At 44.6% G+C, this 17,579-nt stretch overlaps 1 protein-coding gene and 1 pseudogene across 1 annotated transcript in view; one reads left to right on the top strand and one right to left on the bottom strand.

Moving 5' to 3' along the window:
• Nucleotides 1-17,579, top strand: part of MTOR (mechanistic target of rapamycin kinase) — a 157,063-nt gene that overhangs the window by 94,390 nt on the left and 45,094 nt on the right. Inside the window, exon 30 of the mRNA XM_054439543.1 lies at nt 10,998-11,137. Coding sequence (XP_054295518.1) covers nt 10,998-11,137 — 140 coding nt within the window. The remainder of the gene's footprint in view (nt 1-10,997; nt 11,138-17,579) is intronic.
• Nucleotides 15,784-15,883, bottom strand: LOC129023407 (U6 spliceosomal RNA; annotated as a pseudogene).

A 17,579-nucleotide genomic window follows, 5' to 3' on the forward strand; every position in this document is an offset into this window, starting at 1 on the left:
TCCACATCCTCTCCAGCACCTGTTGTTTCCTGACTTTCTAATGATCGCCATTCTAACTGGTGTGAGATGGTATCTCATTGTGGTTTTGATTTGCATTTCTCTGATGGCCAGTGATGAGCATTTTTTCATGTGTCTTTTAAAGGCTGCATAAATGTCTTCTTTTGAGAAGTGTCTGTTCATCTCCTTTGCCCACTTTTTGATGGGGTTGTTTGATTTTTTTTGTAAATTTGTTTAAGTTCTTTGTAGATTCTGGATATTAGCCCTTTGTCAGATGGGTAGATTGCAAAAATTTTCTCCCATTCTGTAGGTTGCGTGTTCACTCTGATGGTAGTTTCTTTTGCTGTGCAGAAGCTCTTTAGTTTAATTAGATCCCATTTGTCAATTTTGGCTTTTGTTGCCATTGCTTTTGGTATTTTAGACATGAAGTCCTTGCCCATGCCTATATCCTGAATGGTATTGCCTAGGTTTTCTTCTAGGGTTTTCATGGTTTTAGGTCTAGCATTTAAGTCTTTAATCCATCTTGAATTAATTTTCGTATAAGCTGTTAGGAAGGGATCCAGTTTCAGCTTTCTACATATGGCTAGCCAGTTTTCCCAGCACCATTTATTAAATAGGGAATCCTTTCCCAATTTCTTGTTTTTGTCAGGTTTGTCAAAGATCAGATGGTTGTAGATGTGTGGTATTATTTCTGAGGGCTCTGTTCTGTTCCATTGGTCTATATCTCTGTTTTGGTACCAGCACCATGCTGTTTGGTTACTGTAGCCTTATAGTATAGTTTGAAGTCAGGTAGCGTGATGCCTCCAGCTTTGTTCTTTTGGCTTAGGATTGTCTTGGCAATGCGGGCTCTTTTTTGGTTCCATATGAACTTTAAAGTAGTTTTTTCCAATTCTGTGAAGAAAGTCATTGGTAGCTTGATGGGGATGGCATTGAATCTATAAATTACCTTGGGCAGTGTGGCCATTTTCACAATATTGATTCTTCCTATCCATGAGCATGGAATGTTCTTCTATTTGTTTTTGTCCTCTTTTATTTCATTGAGCAGTGGTTTGTAGTTCTCCTTGAAGAGGCCCTTCACGTCCCTTATAAGTTGGATTCCTAGGTATTTTATTCTCTTTGAAGCAATTGTGAATGGGAGTTCACTCATGATTTGGCTCTCTGTTATTGGTGTATAAGAATGCTTGTGATTTTTGCACATTGATTTTGTATCCTGAGACTGCTGAAGTTGCTTATCAGCTTAAGGAGATTTTGGGCAGAGACGACGGGGTTTTCTAAATATACAATCATGTCATCTGCAAACAGGGACAATTTGACTTCCTCTTTTCCTAATTGAATACCCTTTATTTCTTTCTCCTGCCTGATTGTCCTGGCCAGAACTTCCAACACTATGTTGAATAGGAGTGGTGAGAGAGGGCATTGCTGTCCTGTGCCAGTTTTCAAAGGGAATGCTTCCAGTTTTGCCCATTCAGTATGATATTGGCTGTGGGTTTGTCATAAATATATCTTATTATTTTGAGATACGCCCCATCAATACCTAATTTATTGAGAGTTTTTAGCATGAAGGGCTGTTGAATTTTCTTGAAGGCCTTTTCTGCATCTGTTGAGGTAGTCGTGGTTTTTGTCTTTGGTTCTGTTTATATGATGGATTACGTTTATTGATTTGCATATGTTGAACCAGCCTTGCATCCCAGGGATGAAGCCAACTTGATCATGGTGGATAAGCTTTTTGATGTGCTGCTGGATTCGGTTTGCTGTATTTTATTGAGGATTTTTGCATCAATGTTCATCAGGGATATTGGTCTAAAATTCTCTTGTTTTGTTTTGTCTCTGCCGGGCTTTGGTATCAGGATGATGCTGGCCTCATAAAATGAGTTAGGGAGGATTCCCTCTTTTTCTATTTATTGGAATAGTTTCAGAAGGAAGCAATGGTACTAGCTCCTCTCTGTACCACTGGTAGAATTCGGCTGTGAACCTGTCTAGTCCTGGACTTTTTTTGATTGGTAGGCTATTAATTATTGCCTCAATTTCAGAGCCAGTTATTGGTCTATTCAGGGATTCAACTTCCTACTGGTTTAGTCTTGGGAGGGTGTATGTGTCCAGGAATTTATCCATTTCTTCTAGGTTTTCTAGTTTATTTGCGTAGAGGTGTTTATAGTATTCTCTAATGGTAGTTTGTATTTCTGTGCGATCGGTGGTGATATCCGTTTTATCATTTTTTATGCGTCTATATGATATTTGATTCTTCTCTCTCTCTCTTTTTTTTTTTTTTTTGAGACAGAGTCTTACTCTGTCGCCCAGGCTGGAGTGCAGTGGCACAATCTCGGCTCACTGCAAGCTCCGCCTCCCGGGTTCACGCAATTCTTCTGCCTCAGCCTCCCGAGTAGCTGGGACTACAGGCGCCCGCCACCAAGCCCAGCTAATTTTTTATAGAGATGGGGTTTCACTGTGTTAGCCAGGATGGTCTCGATCTCCTGTCCTTGTGATCCGCCCGCCTCGGCCTCCCAAAGTGCTGGGGTTACAGGCATGAGCCACCGCGCCTGGCCTCTCTTTTCTTCTTTATTAGTCTTGCTAGTGGTCTATCAATTTTGTTGATCTTTTCAAAAAACCAGCTCCTGGATTCATTGATTTTTTGAAGGGTTTTTGTGTCTCTATCTCCTTCACTTCTGCTCTGATTTTAGTTATTTCTTGCCTTCTGCTAGCATTTGAATGTGTTTGCTCTTGCTTCTCCAATTCTTTTAATTGTGATGTTAGGGTGTCAATTTTAGATATTTCCTGCTTTCTCTTGTGGGCATTTAGTGCTATAAATTTTCCTCCACACCCTGCTTTAAATGTATCCCATAGATTCTGGTATGTTGTGTCTATGTTCTCATTGGTTTCAAAGAACATCTTTATTTCTGCCTTCATTTCATTATGTACCAAGTAGTCATTCAGGAGCAGGTCGTTCAGTTTCCATGTAGTTGAGCGGTTTTGAATGAGTTTCTTAATCCTGAGTTCTAGTTTGATTGCACTGTGGTCTGAGAGACAGTTTGTTGTGATTTCTGTTCTTTTACATTTGCTGAGGAGTGCTTTATTTCCAACTGTGTGGTCAATTTTGGAATAAGTGCAATGTGGTGCTGAGAAGAATGTATATTCTGTTGATGTGGGGTGGAGAGTTCTGTAGATGTGTATTAGGTCTGCTTGGTGCAGAGCTGAGTTCAATTCCTGGATGTCCTTGTTAACTTTCTGTCTCGTTGATCTGTCTAATGTTGACAGTGGGGTGTTAAAGTCTCCCATTATTACTGTTTGGGAGTCTAAGTCTCTTTGTAGGTCTTTAAGGACTTGCTTTATGAATCTGGGTGCTCCTTTACTGGGTGCATATATATTATGGATAGTTAGCTCTTCTTGTTGAATTGATCCTTTTATCATTATATAGTTGCCTTCTTTGTCTCTTTTGATCTTTGTTGGTTTAAAGTCTGTTTTATCAGAGACTAGGATTGCAACCCTTACTTTTTTTTGTTTTCCATTTGCTTGGTAGATCTTCCTCCATCCCTTTATTTTGAGCCTATGTGTGTGTCTGCACATGAGATGGGTCTCCTGAATACAGCACATTGATGGGTCTTGACTCTATCCAATTTGCCAGTCTGTGTCTTTTAATTGGAGCATTTAGCCCATTTACATTTAAAGTTAATATTGTTATGTGTGAATTTGATCCTGTCATTATGATGTTAGCTGGTTATTTTGCTCGTTAGTTGATGCAGTTTCTTCCTAGCATTGATGGTCTTTACAATTTGGCATGTTTTTGGAGTGGCTGGTACTGGTTGTTCCTTTCCATGTTTAGTGCTTCCTTCAGGAGCTCTTGTAAGGCAGGCCTGGTGATGACAGAATCTCTCAGCATTTGCTTGTCTGTAAAGTATTTTATCCCTCCTTCACTTATGAAGCTTAGTTTGGCTGGATATGAAATTCTGGGTTGAAAATTCTTCTCTTTAAGAATGTTGAATATTGGCCCCCACTCTCTTCTGGCTTGTAGAGTTTCTTCCGAGAGATCCACTGTTAGTCTGATGGGCTTCCCTTTGTGGGTAACCCGACCTTTCTCTCTGGCTGCCCTTAACATTTTTTCCTTCATTTCAACCTTGGTGAATCTGACAATTATGTGTCTTGGAGTTGCTCTCCTCGAGGAGTATCTTTGTGGCGTTCTCTGTATTTCCTGAATTTGAATGTTGGCCTGCCTTGCTAGGTTGGGGAAGTTCTCCTGGATAATATCCTGAAGAGTGTTTTCCAACTTGGTTCTATTTCACTCCCCGTCACTTTCAGGTACACCAATCAGACGTAGATTTGGTCTTTTCACATAGTCCCATATTTCTTTTTTTTTTTTTTTAAAGTATTTATTGATCATTCTTGGGTGTTTCTCAGAGAGGGGGATGTGGCAGGGTCATAGGATAATAGTGGAGAGAAGGTCAGCAGATAAACACATGAACAAAGGTCTCTGGTTTTCCTAGGCAGAGGTCCCTGCGGCCTTCCGCAGTGTTTGTGTCCCTGGGTACTTGAGATTAGGGAGTGGTGATGACTCTTAAGAGCATGCTGCCTTCAAGCATCTGTTTAACAAAGCACATCTTGCACCGCCGTTAATCCATTTAACCCTGAGTTGACACAGCACATGTTTCAGAGAGCACGGGGCTGGGGACAAGGCCATAGATCAACAACATCCCAAGGAAGAAGAATTTCTCCTAGTACAGAACAAAATGGAGTCTCCTATGCCTACTTCTTTCTACACAGACACAGTAACAATCTGATCTCTCTTTCTTTTCCCCACATTTCCCCCTTTTCTTTTCAACAAAACTGCCATCATCATCATGGCCCGTTCTCGATGGTCGCTGTCTCTTCGGAGCTGTTGGGTACACCTCCCAGATGGGGTGGCTGGGCAGAGGCGCTCCTCACTTCCCAGACGATGGGTGGCCGGGCAGAGGCGCTCCTCACCTCCCAGATGGAGCGGCCGGGCAGAGGCGCTCCTCACTTCCCAGACGGGGCAGCTGGGCAGAGGCGCTCCTCACTTCCCAGACGATGGGTGGCCGGGCAGAGGCGCTCCTCACCTCCCAGACGGGGCGGCCGGGCAGAGGCGCTCCTCACTTCCCAGATGGGGAAGCCGGGCAGAGGTGCTCCTCACTTCCTCCCAGACAGGGTGGTGGCTGGGCAGAGGCGCTCCTCACCTCCCAGACAGGGCAGCCAGGCAGAGGCGCTCCTCACTTCCCAGACGGGGCGGCTGGGCAGAGGCGCTCCTCACCTCCCAGATGGGGCGGCCGGACAGAGGCGCTCCTCACTTCCCAGACGGGGCGGCTGGGCAGAGGCGCTCCTCACTTCCCAGACGGGGCAGCCGGGCAGAGGCGCTCCTCACTTCCTCCCAGACGGGGTGGTGGCCGGGCAGAGGCGCTCCTCACTTCCCAGACAGGGCAGCCAGGCAGAGGCGCTCCTCACATCCCAGACGGGGCGGCCGGGCAGAGGAGTTCCTCACTTCCCAGACGGCGCGGCCGGGCAGAGGGGCTCCTCACATCCCAGACGATGGGCGGCCAGGCAGAGACGCTCCTCACTTCCTAGACGGGGTGGCGGTCGGGCAGAGGCTGTAATCTTAGCACTTTGGTAGGCCAAGGCAGGCGGCTGGGAGGTGGAGGTTGTAGCGAGCCGAGATCACACCACTGCATTCCAGCCTGGGCAACATTGAGCATTGAGTGAGCGAGACTCCGTCTGCAATCCCAGCACCTCAGGAGGCCGAGGCGGGCAGATCACTGGAGGTCAGGAGCTGGAGACCAGCCCGGTCAACAGGGCGAAACCCCGTGTCCACCAAAAATACAAAAACCAGTCAGGCGTGGCGGCGTGCGCCTGCAATCCCAGGCACTCGGCAGGCCGAGGCAGGAGAATCACTGGAGCCCGAGGCAGGGAGGTTGCAGCGAGCTGAGATCACGGCAGTACAGTCCAGCCTCGGCAACAGAGGGAGACCGAAGAAAGAAGGAGAGAGAGGGAGAGGGGGAGGGGGAGAGGGAGGTCCCATATTTCTTGGAGGCTTTGTTCGTTTCCTTTTATTCTTTTTTCTCTAAACTTCTCTTCTCACTTCATTTCATTCATTTGATCTTCAATCACTGATACCCTTTCTTCCAGTTGATCAAATCAGCTACTGAAGCTTGTGCATGCGTCACTTAGTTCTCGTGCCATGGTTTTCATCTCCTTCAGGTCATTTAAGGTCTTCTCTACACTGGTTATTCTAGTTAGCCATTCGTCTAATCTTTTTTCAAGGTTTTTAGCTTCTTTGTGATGGGTTCGAACATCCTCCTTTAGCTTGGAAAAGCTTGATGGTCTGAAGCCTTCTTCTCTCAACTCGTCAAAGTCATTCTCCGTCCAGCTTTGTTCCATTGCTAACAAAGAGCTGCGTTCCTTTGGAGGGGAAGAGGCGCTCTTATTTTTAGAATTTTCAGCTTTTCTGCTCTGGTTTCTCCCCATCTTTGTGGTTTTATCTACCTTTGGTCTTTGATGATGGTGATGTACAGATGGGGTTTTGGTGTGCATGTCCTTTCTGTTTGTTAGTTTTACTTCTAACAGTCAGGACCCTCAGCTGCAGTTCTGTTGGAGTTTGCTGGAGGTCCACTCCAGACCCCGTTTGCCTGGGTATCACCAGCGGAGGCTGCAGAACAGCGAATATTGCAGAACAGCCAATGTTGCTGCCTGATTGTTCCTCTGGAAGCTTTGTCTCAGAGGGGCACCCGGCCGTGTGAGGTGTCAGTCGGCCCCTACTGGGAGGTGCCTCCCAGTTAGGCTACTTGGGGGTCAGAGACCCGCCTGAGGAGGCAGTCTGTCGGTTCTCAGATCTCAAACTCTGTTCTGGAAGAACTACTATTTATTCTCTTCAAAGTTGTCAGACAGGGACATTTAAGTCTGCAGAAGTTTCTGCTGCCTTTTGTTCAGCTATGCCCTGCCCCCAGAGGTGGAGTCTACAGAGGCAGGCAGGCCTCCTTGAGCTGTGGTGGGCTCCACCCAGATCTAGCTTCCCGGCCACTTTGTTTACCTACTCAAGCCTCAGCAGTGGTGGGCGCCCCTCACCCAGCCTCGTTGCCGCCTTGCAGTTTGATCTCAGACTGCTGTGCTAGCAATGAGGGAGGCTCCGTGGGCGTGAGACCCTCTGAGCCAGGCGTGGGTTATAATCTCCTGGTGTGCCGTTTGCTAAGACCGTTGGAAAAGCGCAGTTTTATGGTGGGAGTGACCCGATTTTCCAGGTGCCGTCTGTCACAACTTCCCTTGGCTAGGAAAGGGAATTCCTTGACCCCTTGCACTTCCGGGGTGAGGTGATGCCTCACCCTGCTTTGGCTTACGTTCCATGGGCTGCACCCACTGTCCTGCACCCACTGTCTGACAAGCCCCAGTGAGATGAACCCAGTACCTCAGGTGGAAACGCAGAAATCACCTGTCTTCTGCTTTGCTCACACTGGGAGCTGTAGACTGGAGCTGTTCCTATTCGGCCATCTTGGAACCTCTGGGACTCTATTTCAACTGAGATAAATCATGAGGGTAGATTTGAATATGCAATAAGCACTGATTTTATCAAACTCTTAGCATGTGCCTGGCCCTTTGCTAAGTGTTTATATACTTCATGTAATTTGGTCCTCACAACAATACGATGAAGTGGTTACTGCTGTTGTCACATTTTACAGATGAGGAGACTGTGGTCCCAGCAGGTTAAGAACTGGTCTGAGCTGACAGAGTGAATAAATGGCAAAACCAGGACTTGAACCAGGGCAGTCTGACATTAGAGCCACGGCATTTGCCTCTGATCTGAGTTATCTTTGTGGGAGCTTGCGTTGTGTCTAGGCCACAGTTAATCCTCATTAGATACTTAGGAAGATAGCATGGCCAGTTCTTTAGAAAATACATGCTATACGGCTAGGCACAGTGGCTCAAGCCTGCAATCCCAGTACTTTGGGAGGCTGAGACCGGCAGATCACCTGAGATCGGGAGTTCAAGACCAGCCTGACCAACGTGGAGAAACCCCATCTCTACTAAAAATACAAAATTAGCCGGGCATGGTGGTGCATACCTGTAATCATAGCTACTCGGGAGGCTGAAACAGGAGAATCACTTGAACCTGGGAGGCAGAGGTTGCAGTGAGCTGAGATTGTGCCATTGCACTCCAACCTGAGCAACAAGAGCAAAACTCCGCCTCAAAATAAATAAATAAATAAATAAATACTATAATTGATATCTGACATTGAGGCATTTTTGTGTTCGTTATTGCTTACATAGCTACTTCCCTACTGCCATCTTTGGCCTACCAGTATTTAAAATGTTTCTGTTATTCTTTGTGGTCTTGGCAGGGCATTTTGATAACTTCTAAAATATATAAAGCATCAACTTAATCAACTTAGCATTGAATTCCTGGAAGGTCAAGAAGCTCTAGGTCCATATATTTGATGAGGAACCTTTTATTAGTCATGTAGGTCGCTTACTGTGGTTTGCCTTGATCAGGAGCCCAGGATGTTAAAGTGAGAAAAATTGGGAATATTTAACAGGTTTTGTTTGATCATCTAGCATTTTGCCTCACAGAAGGGCTAGTAAATTAGAATGAAACTTTTAAGGGAATCTTTTGCAATCTTTAGCACGTATTATCCTTTTTTTTTTTTTTTTTTTTTTTTTTTGAGACGGGGTTTTGCTCTTGTTGCCCAGGCTAGAGTGCAATGGCACAATCTTGGCTCACTGCAACCTGTCTCCCGGGTTCAAGCAATTCTCCTGCCTCAGCCTCCCAAGAAGCTGGGATTACAGGCATGCACCACCATGCCCAGCTAATTTTGTGTTTTTATTAGAGACAGGATTTCTCCATGTTGATCAGGCTAGTCTCAAACTCCCGACTTCAGGTGATCCTCTCACCTCAGCCTCCCAAAGTGCTGGGATTACAGGTGTGAGTCACCATGCCCGGCCTTAGCACATATTATCTGTAACTAGACTAAGACAGCATTTCTCCAGATGATGGCAAAGTAAAAGAACTGTGTCTCATCCATCCTTGCCACAATCCTTGTTTGCAGAGAGAAGAAAGTAGGGCGAGAGGGCACTTCATGTACTCCACCTAGATCAAGATGTTCTCTCCTTTGATATCCTTAGAGCTTAGATCTCAGAAAGTGCTGACTGAGACAAGGACTCTGCAGACATCTGGTATTCAGGTGATCTGCCAGCAGATGGTTTATACACCATACTTAGAATGCCAGCCTTCAATGAAAGTTTCTCCATCTTCAGGTTCCAAAGGTGGCCATTAGCTCCAGGATTATTGCTAAACCCGTGGTGGATTTTCTGTTATATTTAGGTAGCTGAATCATATTAAGCTTGACAATGGTTTGCTTTTTCTTGGCAGAGCCTGTGCTTTCTCAGCAAAATTTAGGTAACAGCAATCTCATTAGAATTTTGTGTGATTCATTGCTTAAACCTTATAGTTTCTGCAATCTATTGCAATTCAAAATATGCTGCCCTCTAACTGACCCACTCCATATGCTGCCCCCTCTCCCCTCTGCTTGTTCATGCTGAGTGTATGCCACACATTAGTCACCAGCTCTTTTTTTTTCTTTTCCACCCAGTATAGAAATTTGAAATGAGAAATCTACCAGTGCTTTTAAATTTTACACTGTTTTTGTAGTCACTCTTTTCTAAGTTTCGTATTTTGTATTTAGGCATAATAGGTATTATTTTGGACAGGCTTGAAAAATGAAGTTGAGATAGTTTGCCTTACATGGAGCCAGATATACCCATTTTGACAAACTCCACTGATGTTGGGCAAAGACTTTATGGCAGCAGAATTAGTCTAGGGGCAGCAGAGGGCACCGGCTCTGCCAGAAAGAACCAGACCAGGGGAAGTAGGTGCAAGGGAACAATCTCCAGCATAAATGACCTCTTTTCAGAGGTTCAAGAAGAAAAGATTATTTTAGACAGCTTAGCAGAGTAGTTGTTAGTCTACATACTGCACAAACATCAGTTTTATTTAGAAAGGGGAAGAGGGTAATGGGAGAAACTAGTGTGGGCCCTGCATTATATCATACAAATTTCACTGCAGAATCATATTGTTGTTAAAGAAATCCCTAGGGAGCCACTACCCTTGCCTGTGCAAAAATAGTCATTTATTGAGCTGATGATGAAGCAGCCCAGGAGAGAAATTGAGATGGAGGGCAGATAGAAAGCACATAAAACAGTCTCCTGATCATTTGGAGAGTCATAATCTGTAACTTTCAGACTGTAGCACCTCCTACTCATGTGGACAACACCCACTTTCAGCGTGGCATACCATCTGCTAGGGTAATGCAATCCCTCCTTTGGCCCCTGACGCTGGTAAACCTGCTAAGCACTGAGCAGGAGGGAACATTGGATGGGAGACTCTAGAAGAATAGGGGAAAGACTTTCCAAAAAATTTTAAGTGGTGTTGTTATATTTTAAATTATTATTTCCTGAATTTTTAAAAATGTATTAAGAAATGCAGAGAATCAAGAGCTTTTAAAACGTGAGTTGTTTTCCTCCAGCAAACATGCAGATGAGGCCTGGTCTTTCTGGCCCCATCAGGAAAGCAGCTGCCATCCCTGTCAAGTAGCCCAGTGTCAGCACTCCAGCAGATCGGAGCGATGGCACCTTTGCAACAGCTCTGGTGCTCTGGTCGGCGTTTTCTGCTATCCCTAAATGATTTCCCCTGTCCTCACGTCCCCACATCCTGGTGTGTTCTGATGACCCATGTGTCTAGGAAGGAAATAATGGGGGAGGAGTATGGCCTGACGTCTGCTCTCAGATAATCCCAGGATCATTCCATCCATGTGCCAAGGAACCAGCATTTCCACCTTCCCCAAACAGCACTCCTCCAGATTGTCTGAAGTTGTTTTTAATCCAAGCCCAGACATAACAGTGATAGGTGAAGTGTCATGCGTACAACAGCACATTAGGAAAGAGAGTATGTGGATTAAACAATGTGATCCCTTCTTCTGTGTACCTCACAGCAGTCTTTCTTTCCCATGTAACAGGAGATCCAGGCTACCTGGTATGAGAAACTGCATGAGTGGGAGGATGCCCTTGTGGCCTATGACAAGAAAATGGACACGAACAAGGATGACCCAGAGCTGATGCTCGGCCGCATGCGCTGCCTCGAGGCCCTGGGGGAATGGTGAGCTTCCTAGAATGATGGCATGTGTGGCTGCAAGAGACTTCATCTCTTTGATCTTTGGATTTGAAAGGAAGGCTTCCCCCCACACGGAGTTCTCACTTCAGACTCATTTTCTTCCACTTGATACTTCTCAGGAATCGTCTTTCACTTTTGGTGTTTTTCTCTCTCCATTCTATCTCAGCTACTAAGTAGGAAGGACTTCACTTAAACTTTATAATGCTCTAGGACAGGACAGCCTTGGGGATGCTCCTGGGATCTACTTCTCCTGTCTACTCTCCTGATCTTTACTGACCCAGTGAAGAGCTCATATTCTTACTTGGCAACCTTGATTTTTTAAATTAGCTCTTGCAAATGCTTTTAGGAAAGAAGAACAGTGACTGCCCTCTTCAGGTGCTTGACCTATATCGGATGCTTACTGTGTGTCCAGCACTATGCCAGGCTCCAAGGAAACAAAATACACAAGAAAACAGGCCTTCCCTGTGAGGTTGATGAGACAGGCACATAAACAGAGGGTTATTATAGCCTGAGAGGATGTTGATAATGGTATGAACCACGCTACCTTGAAAGCCCAAAGGAGGAAGCAGGGTGATTTTGCAGTACTTCCTGGAGGAAGGACTGAGAGTTAGGAGACAGGTAAAGGAGAAGGGAGGGGGGAAACAGGTACTCCAGGTGGAAGCAACAGTAATGCGTAACTGAGAACATTTGGCTAGGTTTTGGTTTGGAGAGTTGCTTGGGAATGTTGAAGGGAAAAAATGGCCTCCATTCTGTTTCCAACAACAAGTGCAACTTTTAAAAAATAGTTAAAATAAAATGCTATACTATCATTGTTAAACTGTTTAACTGCAGTTTTAAATGACTAAAATAGGCCGGGCACAGTGGCTCATGCCTGTAATCCCAACCCTTTGGGAGGCCAAGGCAGGCAGATCATTTGAAGTCAGAAGTTTGAGACCAGCCTGGCCAACATGGCGAAACCCCGTCTCCACTAAAAATAAAAAATTAGTTGGACGTGGTGATGCAGGCCTGTAATCCCAGCTGCTCGGGAGGCTGAGGCAGGAGGATCACTTGAACCTGGGAGGCAGAGGTTGCAGTGAGCTGAGATTGCACCACTGCACTCCAGCCTGAGTGACAGAGCAAGACTCTATCTCAAAAAAATAAATAAAAATAAATAAAAAATAAATGACTAAAACAAAGTGCCATGCTACCTCCTGACTAGTGGATTATCCCTACTTTCTCTGGAACATGATACTGAGGGTCCACTGTTCCTTCATTCAGCCAGTAACTATCACGTGTGTATTCATTGCCAGTGTCTGTGCCAGGCCCTAGGGACACAGCTGTGAGCAAGACAGTCACACCCCCTGCCTTCCCAGAGCTTACAGGACTGACAACCAGGCTGTCGTAATACATTGTGATACCATCAATAAAGAAGCCCAGGGGGCTGTGGGTAATAGAAAGCACCCTAATCAGCCTTGGGAGATATCAGGAGGAAACGATATCTAACTTGGACCTGTACAATGAGGAGCACAGTATGGGGGATTTTAGTAGGCCTTTTTGTTCAGATTCTTCTCTGTGACCCCCTGTCTTCAGAAATAAGGATGTTCGTTTCCTCCAGGTAAAGGGAAGGCATCTCTCACATGAGGGCCTTATGACCTCCTTCAGGGGAAGGTCAAAATATTTTTCCTAGATGTTATGACCTGCTTCAGGGGATAAGGGCAGGGGATAGTCATAGTAATTTTTTTTTTGCTGCCATTTTCTTAAAATATTCAGTATGCCAAGGTGTGCCATATTTCAGGGTAGTATATCCTGACCCCCATCACAGGGATGTACATTGACGGTAATGTGCTGTTTATACCATTTTGCACTCTGCTGTTTTCACTTAACAAGTCTAGGCCACTGTTCCATAGCAGCACCTATAGAGCTACTGCCTCATTTTTTTAATAGCTGCATGATATTTCATCATATCAATAAATCTAGTCTATTTAATATAGGCAAATTTTTATTTGTTTAGACATTTCCTACCTTGGAAAGTGTAAGAATATTGGACAAAATCAAAGTAAGTCTTCTAAAAGAATGATCTTTCACTACATGTAGTCTTTCTATACTACCTTAGCCTCCCTTGTTGCTGAGACTACAGGCACACACCACCACAGTGGGCTAATTTTTTTTATTTTTTGTAGCGACGGGGTCTCACAGTGCAGTCTAGGCTGGTTTTGAACTCCTGGGGTTCAAGCGATCCTCCCTCTTTGGCTTTCCAAAGTGCTAGGATTACAGGTGTGAGCCACTGTGCGCAGGCTTTTTTTTTTTTTAAGAGGCAGGACTTTAATCTGTCTCTCAGTGGAGTGCAGTGGTGTAATCACAGCTCACTGTGGTCTTGAACTCCTGGACTCAAGCAATCCTCCCGCCTCAGCCTCCTGAGTAGAAGGAACTACAGAAATGCACCACCATGCCTGGCTAATTTTTTTAAATTATTTTTTGTAGGGATAGGGTCTCACTATGTTGCCAAGTTTGGCTGTTATTTCTTAATATAAAGTTATTACTACATCCCCAAGATAGAAGATGTTATAATGTTTTGCATGAAAATTTAATGTCAGTGAACTTAGCCTTAGGCATTGGATCATATATAGAGAGAGAGAGAGAGAGAGAGAGAGATAATATTCTAAAATTATTTGAAAGTGGCTTGTCTGATTTAACCATCATTAGGAAGATTCAAAAGTGTTATTTATTTTTATAAATTAACATTAAAAGGCTGAGTGTGGTGGCTCACACCTGTAATCCCAAAACTTTGGGAGGCTGAGGCAGGCGAATTGCTTGAGCCCAGAAGTTTGACACTAGCCTGGGCAACAACAACAACAAAAATTCCATATTCATTTACCTGGATAAATTTAGGAAGCATGTCTTTTCAAATCTGCTTTATTCATTTATATAACTAAAGCTGTTGTTGTTGTTTTTCTCAGTCCAACAAGTATCTAAAGCTGTATTGTCCAATATGGCTGCCTCTAGCCATATGTGGTTTTTTTTTTTTTTTTGAGACGGAGTCTCACTCTGTCACCCAGGCTGGAGTGCAGTGCTGTGATTTCGGCTCACTGCAACCTTCACCTCCCAGGGTCAAGTGATTTTCCTGCCCCAGCCTTCTGAGTAGCTGGGATTATAGGCGTGCACCACCACTCCTGACTGATTTTTGTATTTTTAATAGAGATGGGGTTTCGCCATGTTGGCCAGGGTGGTCTTGAACTCCCGACCTCAAGAAATCCGCCTGCCTCAGCCTCCCAAAGTTCTGGGATTACAGGTGTGAGCCACTGCATCCGGCCTTATGGCTATTTTTAAATTAAATAAAATGTGAAACTCAGTTCCTCAGTCATACCACATTTTAGGTGTTCAGTAGCCACATGTGGCCAGTGGCTGCTGTATTGGACAGTGCACATAGAGAACTTTTCCATCATCACAGAAAGCTCTATTGGACAACACTGATCTAAGGCAAAAAAAAAAGTATGTTAATAAGAATTAGCCACATTATTTCAAAAACAATTTTTCTACTTTCAGATCAGCTTGTCATACAATCATATCTTGTTACGAGAAAGATAAAACGAGATGGAAGTGTTCTTAAAATTCAACTCTAATCACTTCCTAAAATAGTGCAGTGTTTCACTGTTGCCATTGGATTTACATATAAATATCACAGCCTGGCATTCAAAGTCTTTCCTATTGTGGCACCAGCCTGCTTCTTCAGCACATTTCTCAGTGAACCCTTCTCTCATAATCTGAGCTCTGGCCGAATTATTCACTCTTCTCCAAATCCTACATTCATTCGTTCCGTTCTTTGAATTGCCCTCTTCTTCTGCCCCTTTTTCTACTTTTGAAATCCTCTTCACTGTTTCTTCCTTCTTGAAACGTCTCCTGGCCCCTTCCCCTTCCACTCGTCTCCTTTCACATTAAAGATGACCACTTTTCCTAGCTGGATTAGTAGGAGCAGATTGGATGCATTGGAAGAGACTTGAGATGTGGTTTCCTCCAGTTCCTTCATTATAGTTGAAGAAACTGAGGCTCACAGAAGTTGAGATAACTGAGCTGAGTGATATCAATCTCCTGATGTTGCCGTTCTCAGTCCCAAATACCTCTGATCTCTTGGGTTCTTTCCAGTTTTATAGTTACCCATAAAGCATAAGTGGCTAGTAATGCTGACCAAAGGATTTAAGAATGTGGGAGACTAAAAGAGGTTTTAAAACGAGATGAAAGAAGCAGAATATTTTTCCTGATCATATGCAGGTTTCTGATACGGTTTATTCAGTCAATTCTGTTTAGAGTGCAATTTCTAAATTTCTTTTGTGTGCATATATCCTGAATATGCCTGAGGCAGATGTTCATCAGAGGTGACATCCAGAATGATCTGGAGTTAACAGTGAGCTGAGACCCTTCCCATTTCCCCGTGCTTATCTGCCTCCAGGAGGCTGTGAGAGCTAGGCAACCCCCACCCCCTGCCCCACCCAGCCCTATGGTGCAGGCAGCCATGCCTGCAGCCAAAGTGAACTACAGTGAACCCCCTTCTCAAACTGTTCCCCACACAGCCTCTAGGTCATTGAGAACAGATTCCTCTGGAGTGAGATCATAGGCCTTCAACCCTAAGAGGAGTCATGGAGCCATTCCAAATGAAAGAATACTTCCTAAGCTTTTTGTTTGTTTTAAATCTTCAGGGACCATGCTATCTTCTCTGTATCGTTCCAATTTTAGTATATGTGCTGCCGAAGCAAGCACTTTCTGCGTTTTTTGCCAAAACACTAGGTGAGAAAATCAAAGTCTCAGAGGGTGCACCTTTTACCTAGTCCTCCGTATGTGTGGTGAAAGGTATCAGAAAAACGTATCCTAGTTGTTGCCCCATAAACAGTCTCATGTTTTTTATTTATTTGGTTTTGCCCCGGACCCAACCACCCTTGAGAGGCAGGACTCAGGATATTCTGCATTATTTTTTGTAACAAATTTTGTGGAAGAGCAATGCTCTTTTCTGTGTACTGACCAAGCTCTGACAGCTGTTCCCACATAGCTGCATGGTGAAGGCAGTGCGAGGTTCACTGCTAGGGCTTGCCCTTCTGAGTTGCTGTTCCTACATTGCTCCCTGCTTTGTCTCTTGGGGTAACAGTTTGTGGGATTTCAGCACTGAACTTGCTTCCTGCTCTAGATGAAAAGAAAAACTACATCCTTGGTCCTGTGGCACAGAATCAGCTGATCCTGACAAAATAATAGAGGGAGGCTGAGTTAGGAGGGACAGCTTGCATGGAGGATGCATTCATCCAAGTTGCTTGTGTTCACCAGCTGTAAATTTTGAACTATAGGGTTGGAAGGACCATTTGGAGATCATGCAGCTTTCTTTTCTACCTCTAGTCAGGATCCCTACAAAAATATGCTGTGCAGATGAGCTATGCCTCTGCTCTAAGCCAGTGGTTCTCAAACTGTGGCCCCTGGTCCAGCAACTTTGGTGTCACATAGAAACTTGTTACAAATGCACATTCTCAGCCCCTATCCCAGCACTACTGAGTCAGAAACTCAGAGGGTGGAGCCCAGCCATCTGAAGGAGCCCTCCAGGGGATTCTGATGCACTTAGTAGTTTGAGAACCCCTAGCAGGGCCCAGGAGTGAAGATTTCTAAGTCTCGGTGGCAGGAAACCAACACAGAGGTTTATCCTATTCCCTTAATGGAACTTCAGTAAATGCATAGGGCATCATGGCCACCAGTTCCTTTTTTTAGTCTCAGCTCTGTATTGAGCCAGAGTGCTTGTGTACCTGGTTTTCTTGATCATGTGCCAGAGAGATGACAAAGTTAATATCTGCTGTACTGCGATGCTGGATAATGGCCCTGAGTACCTCTCCTAGACGTGGTCCACAGTCAGCTTCTTGGTGAGCTCAGCCTAGATTCCTTCGGCAGGGATCGACTTCAGCGTCTTTATCCCCGTCCTCCTACACCACCTTAGAGTGCAGAGCAGCTCGTGTTCCATGAGGCTTCTGACCTGGGCCACTTAGAACTTGTGCCCTTCCTCGTGACTCCACCTCCAGTGCCAAGTTAAATCAGCCTGCAGCATGTCTTTCAGAAAGCAGGAAAAATTAAGGAGTCTCCTAGCTGCACCTTGAAGCTCACATGAAATCAGGGGCTCGGATTTGCATAATAGCAGAGTTTATTTCTTTTCATTGAGAAGCGAAACATGAGAGGGAGTTTCAAAAGTCAAAAGCAAGACCCTATTCTAGGGCTTCCATGTTCTCTTTTGTTTATTGGGATGTCTTAAGCATCATTTATATCGCAATATCTCATAGTCCTTCACATTCAGCAATTGTGCAAAATTCTGAGAATAAGCAACATCTAGCTTTCTGGTAGATGTGACCATTGTAGAGCCTTTCTTCTGTACAGATTGATTTCATCTGGGTTTCATTTCAGACTGAAACCATTTGTATAATACTTTTAA

Source organism: Pongo pygmaeus, chromosome 1 (assembly GCF_028885625.2).
Source record: "Pongo pygmaeus isolate AG05252 chromosome 1, NHGRI_mPonPyg2-v2.0_pri, whole genome shotgun sequence".
Lineage (NCBI taxonomy): Eukaryota > Metazoa > Chordata > Mammalia > Primates > Hominidae > Pongo > Pongo pygmaeus.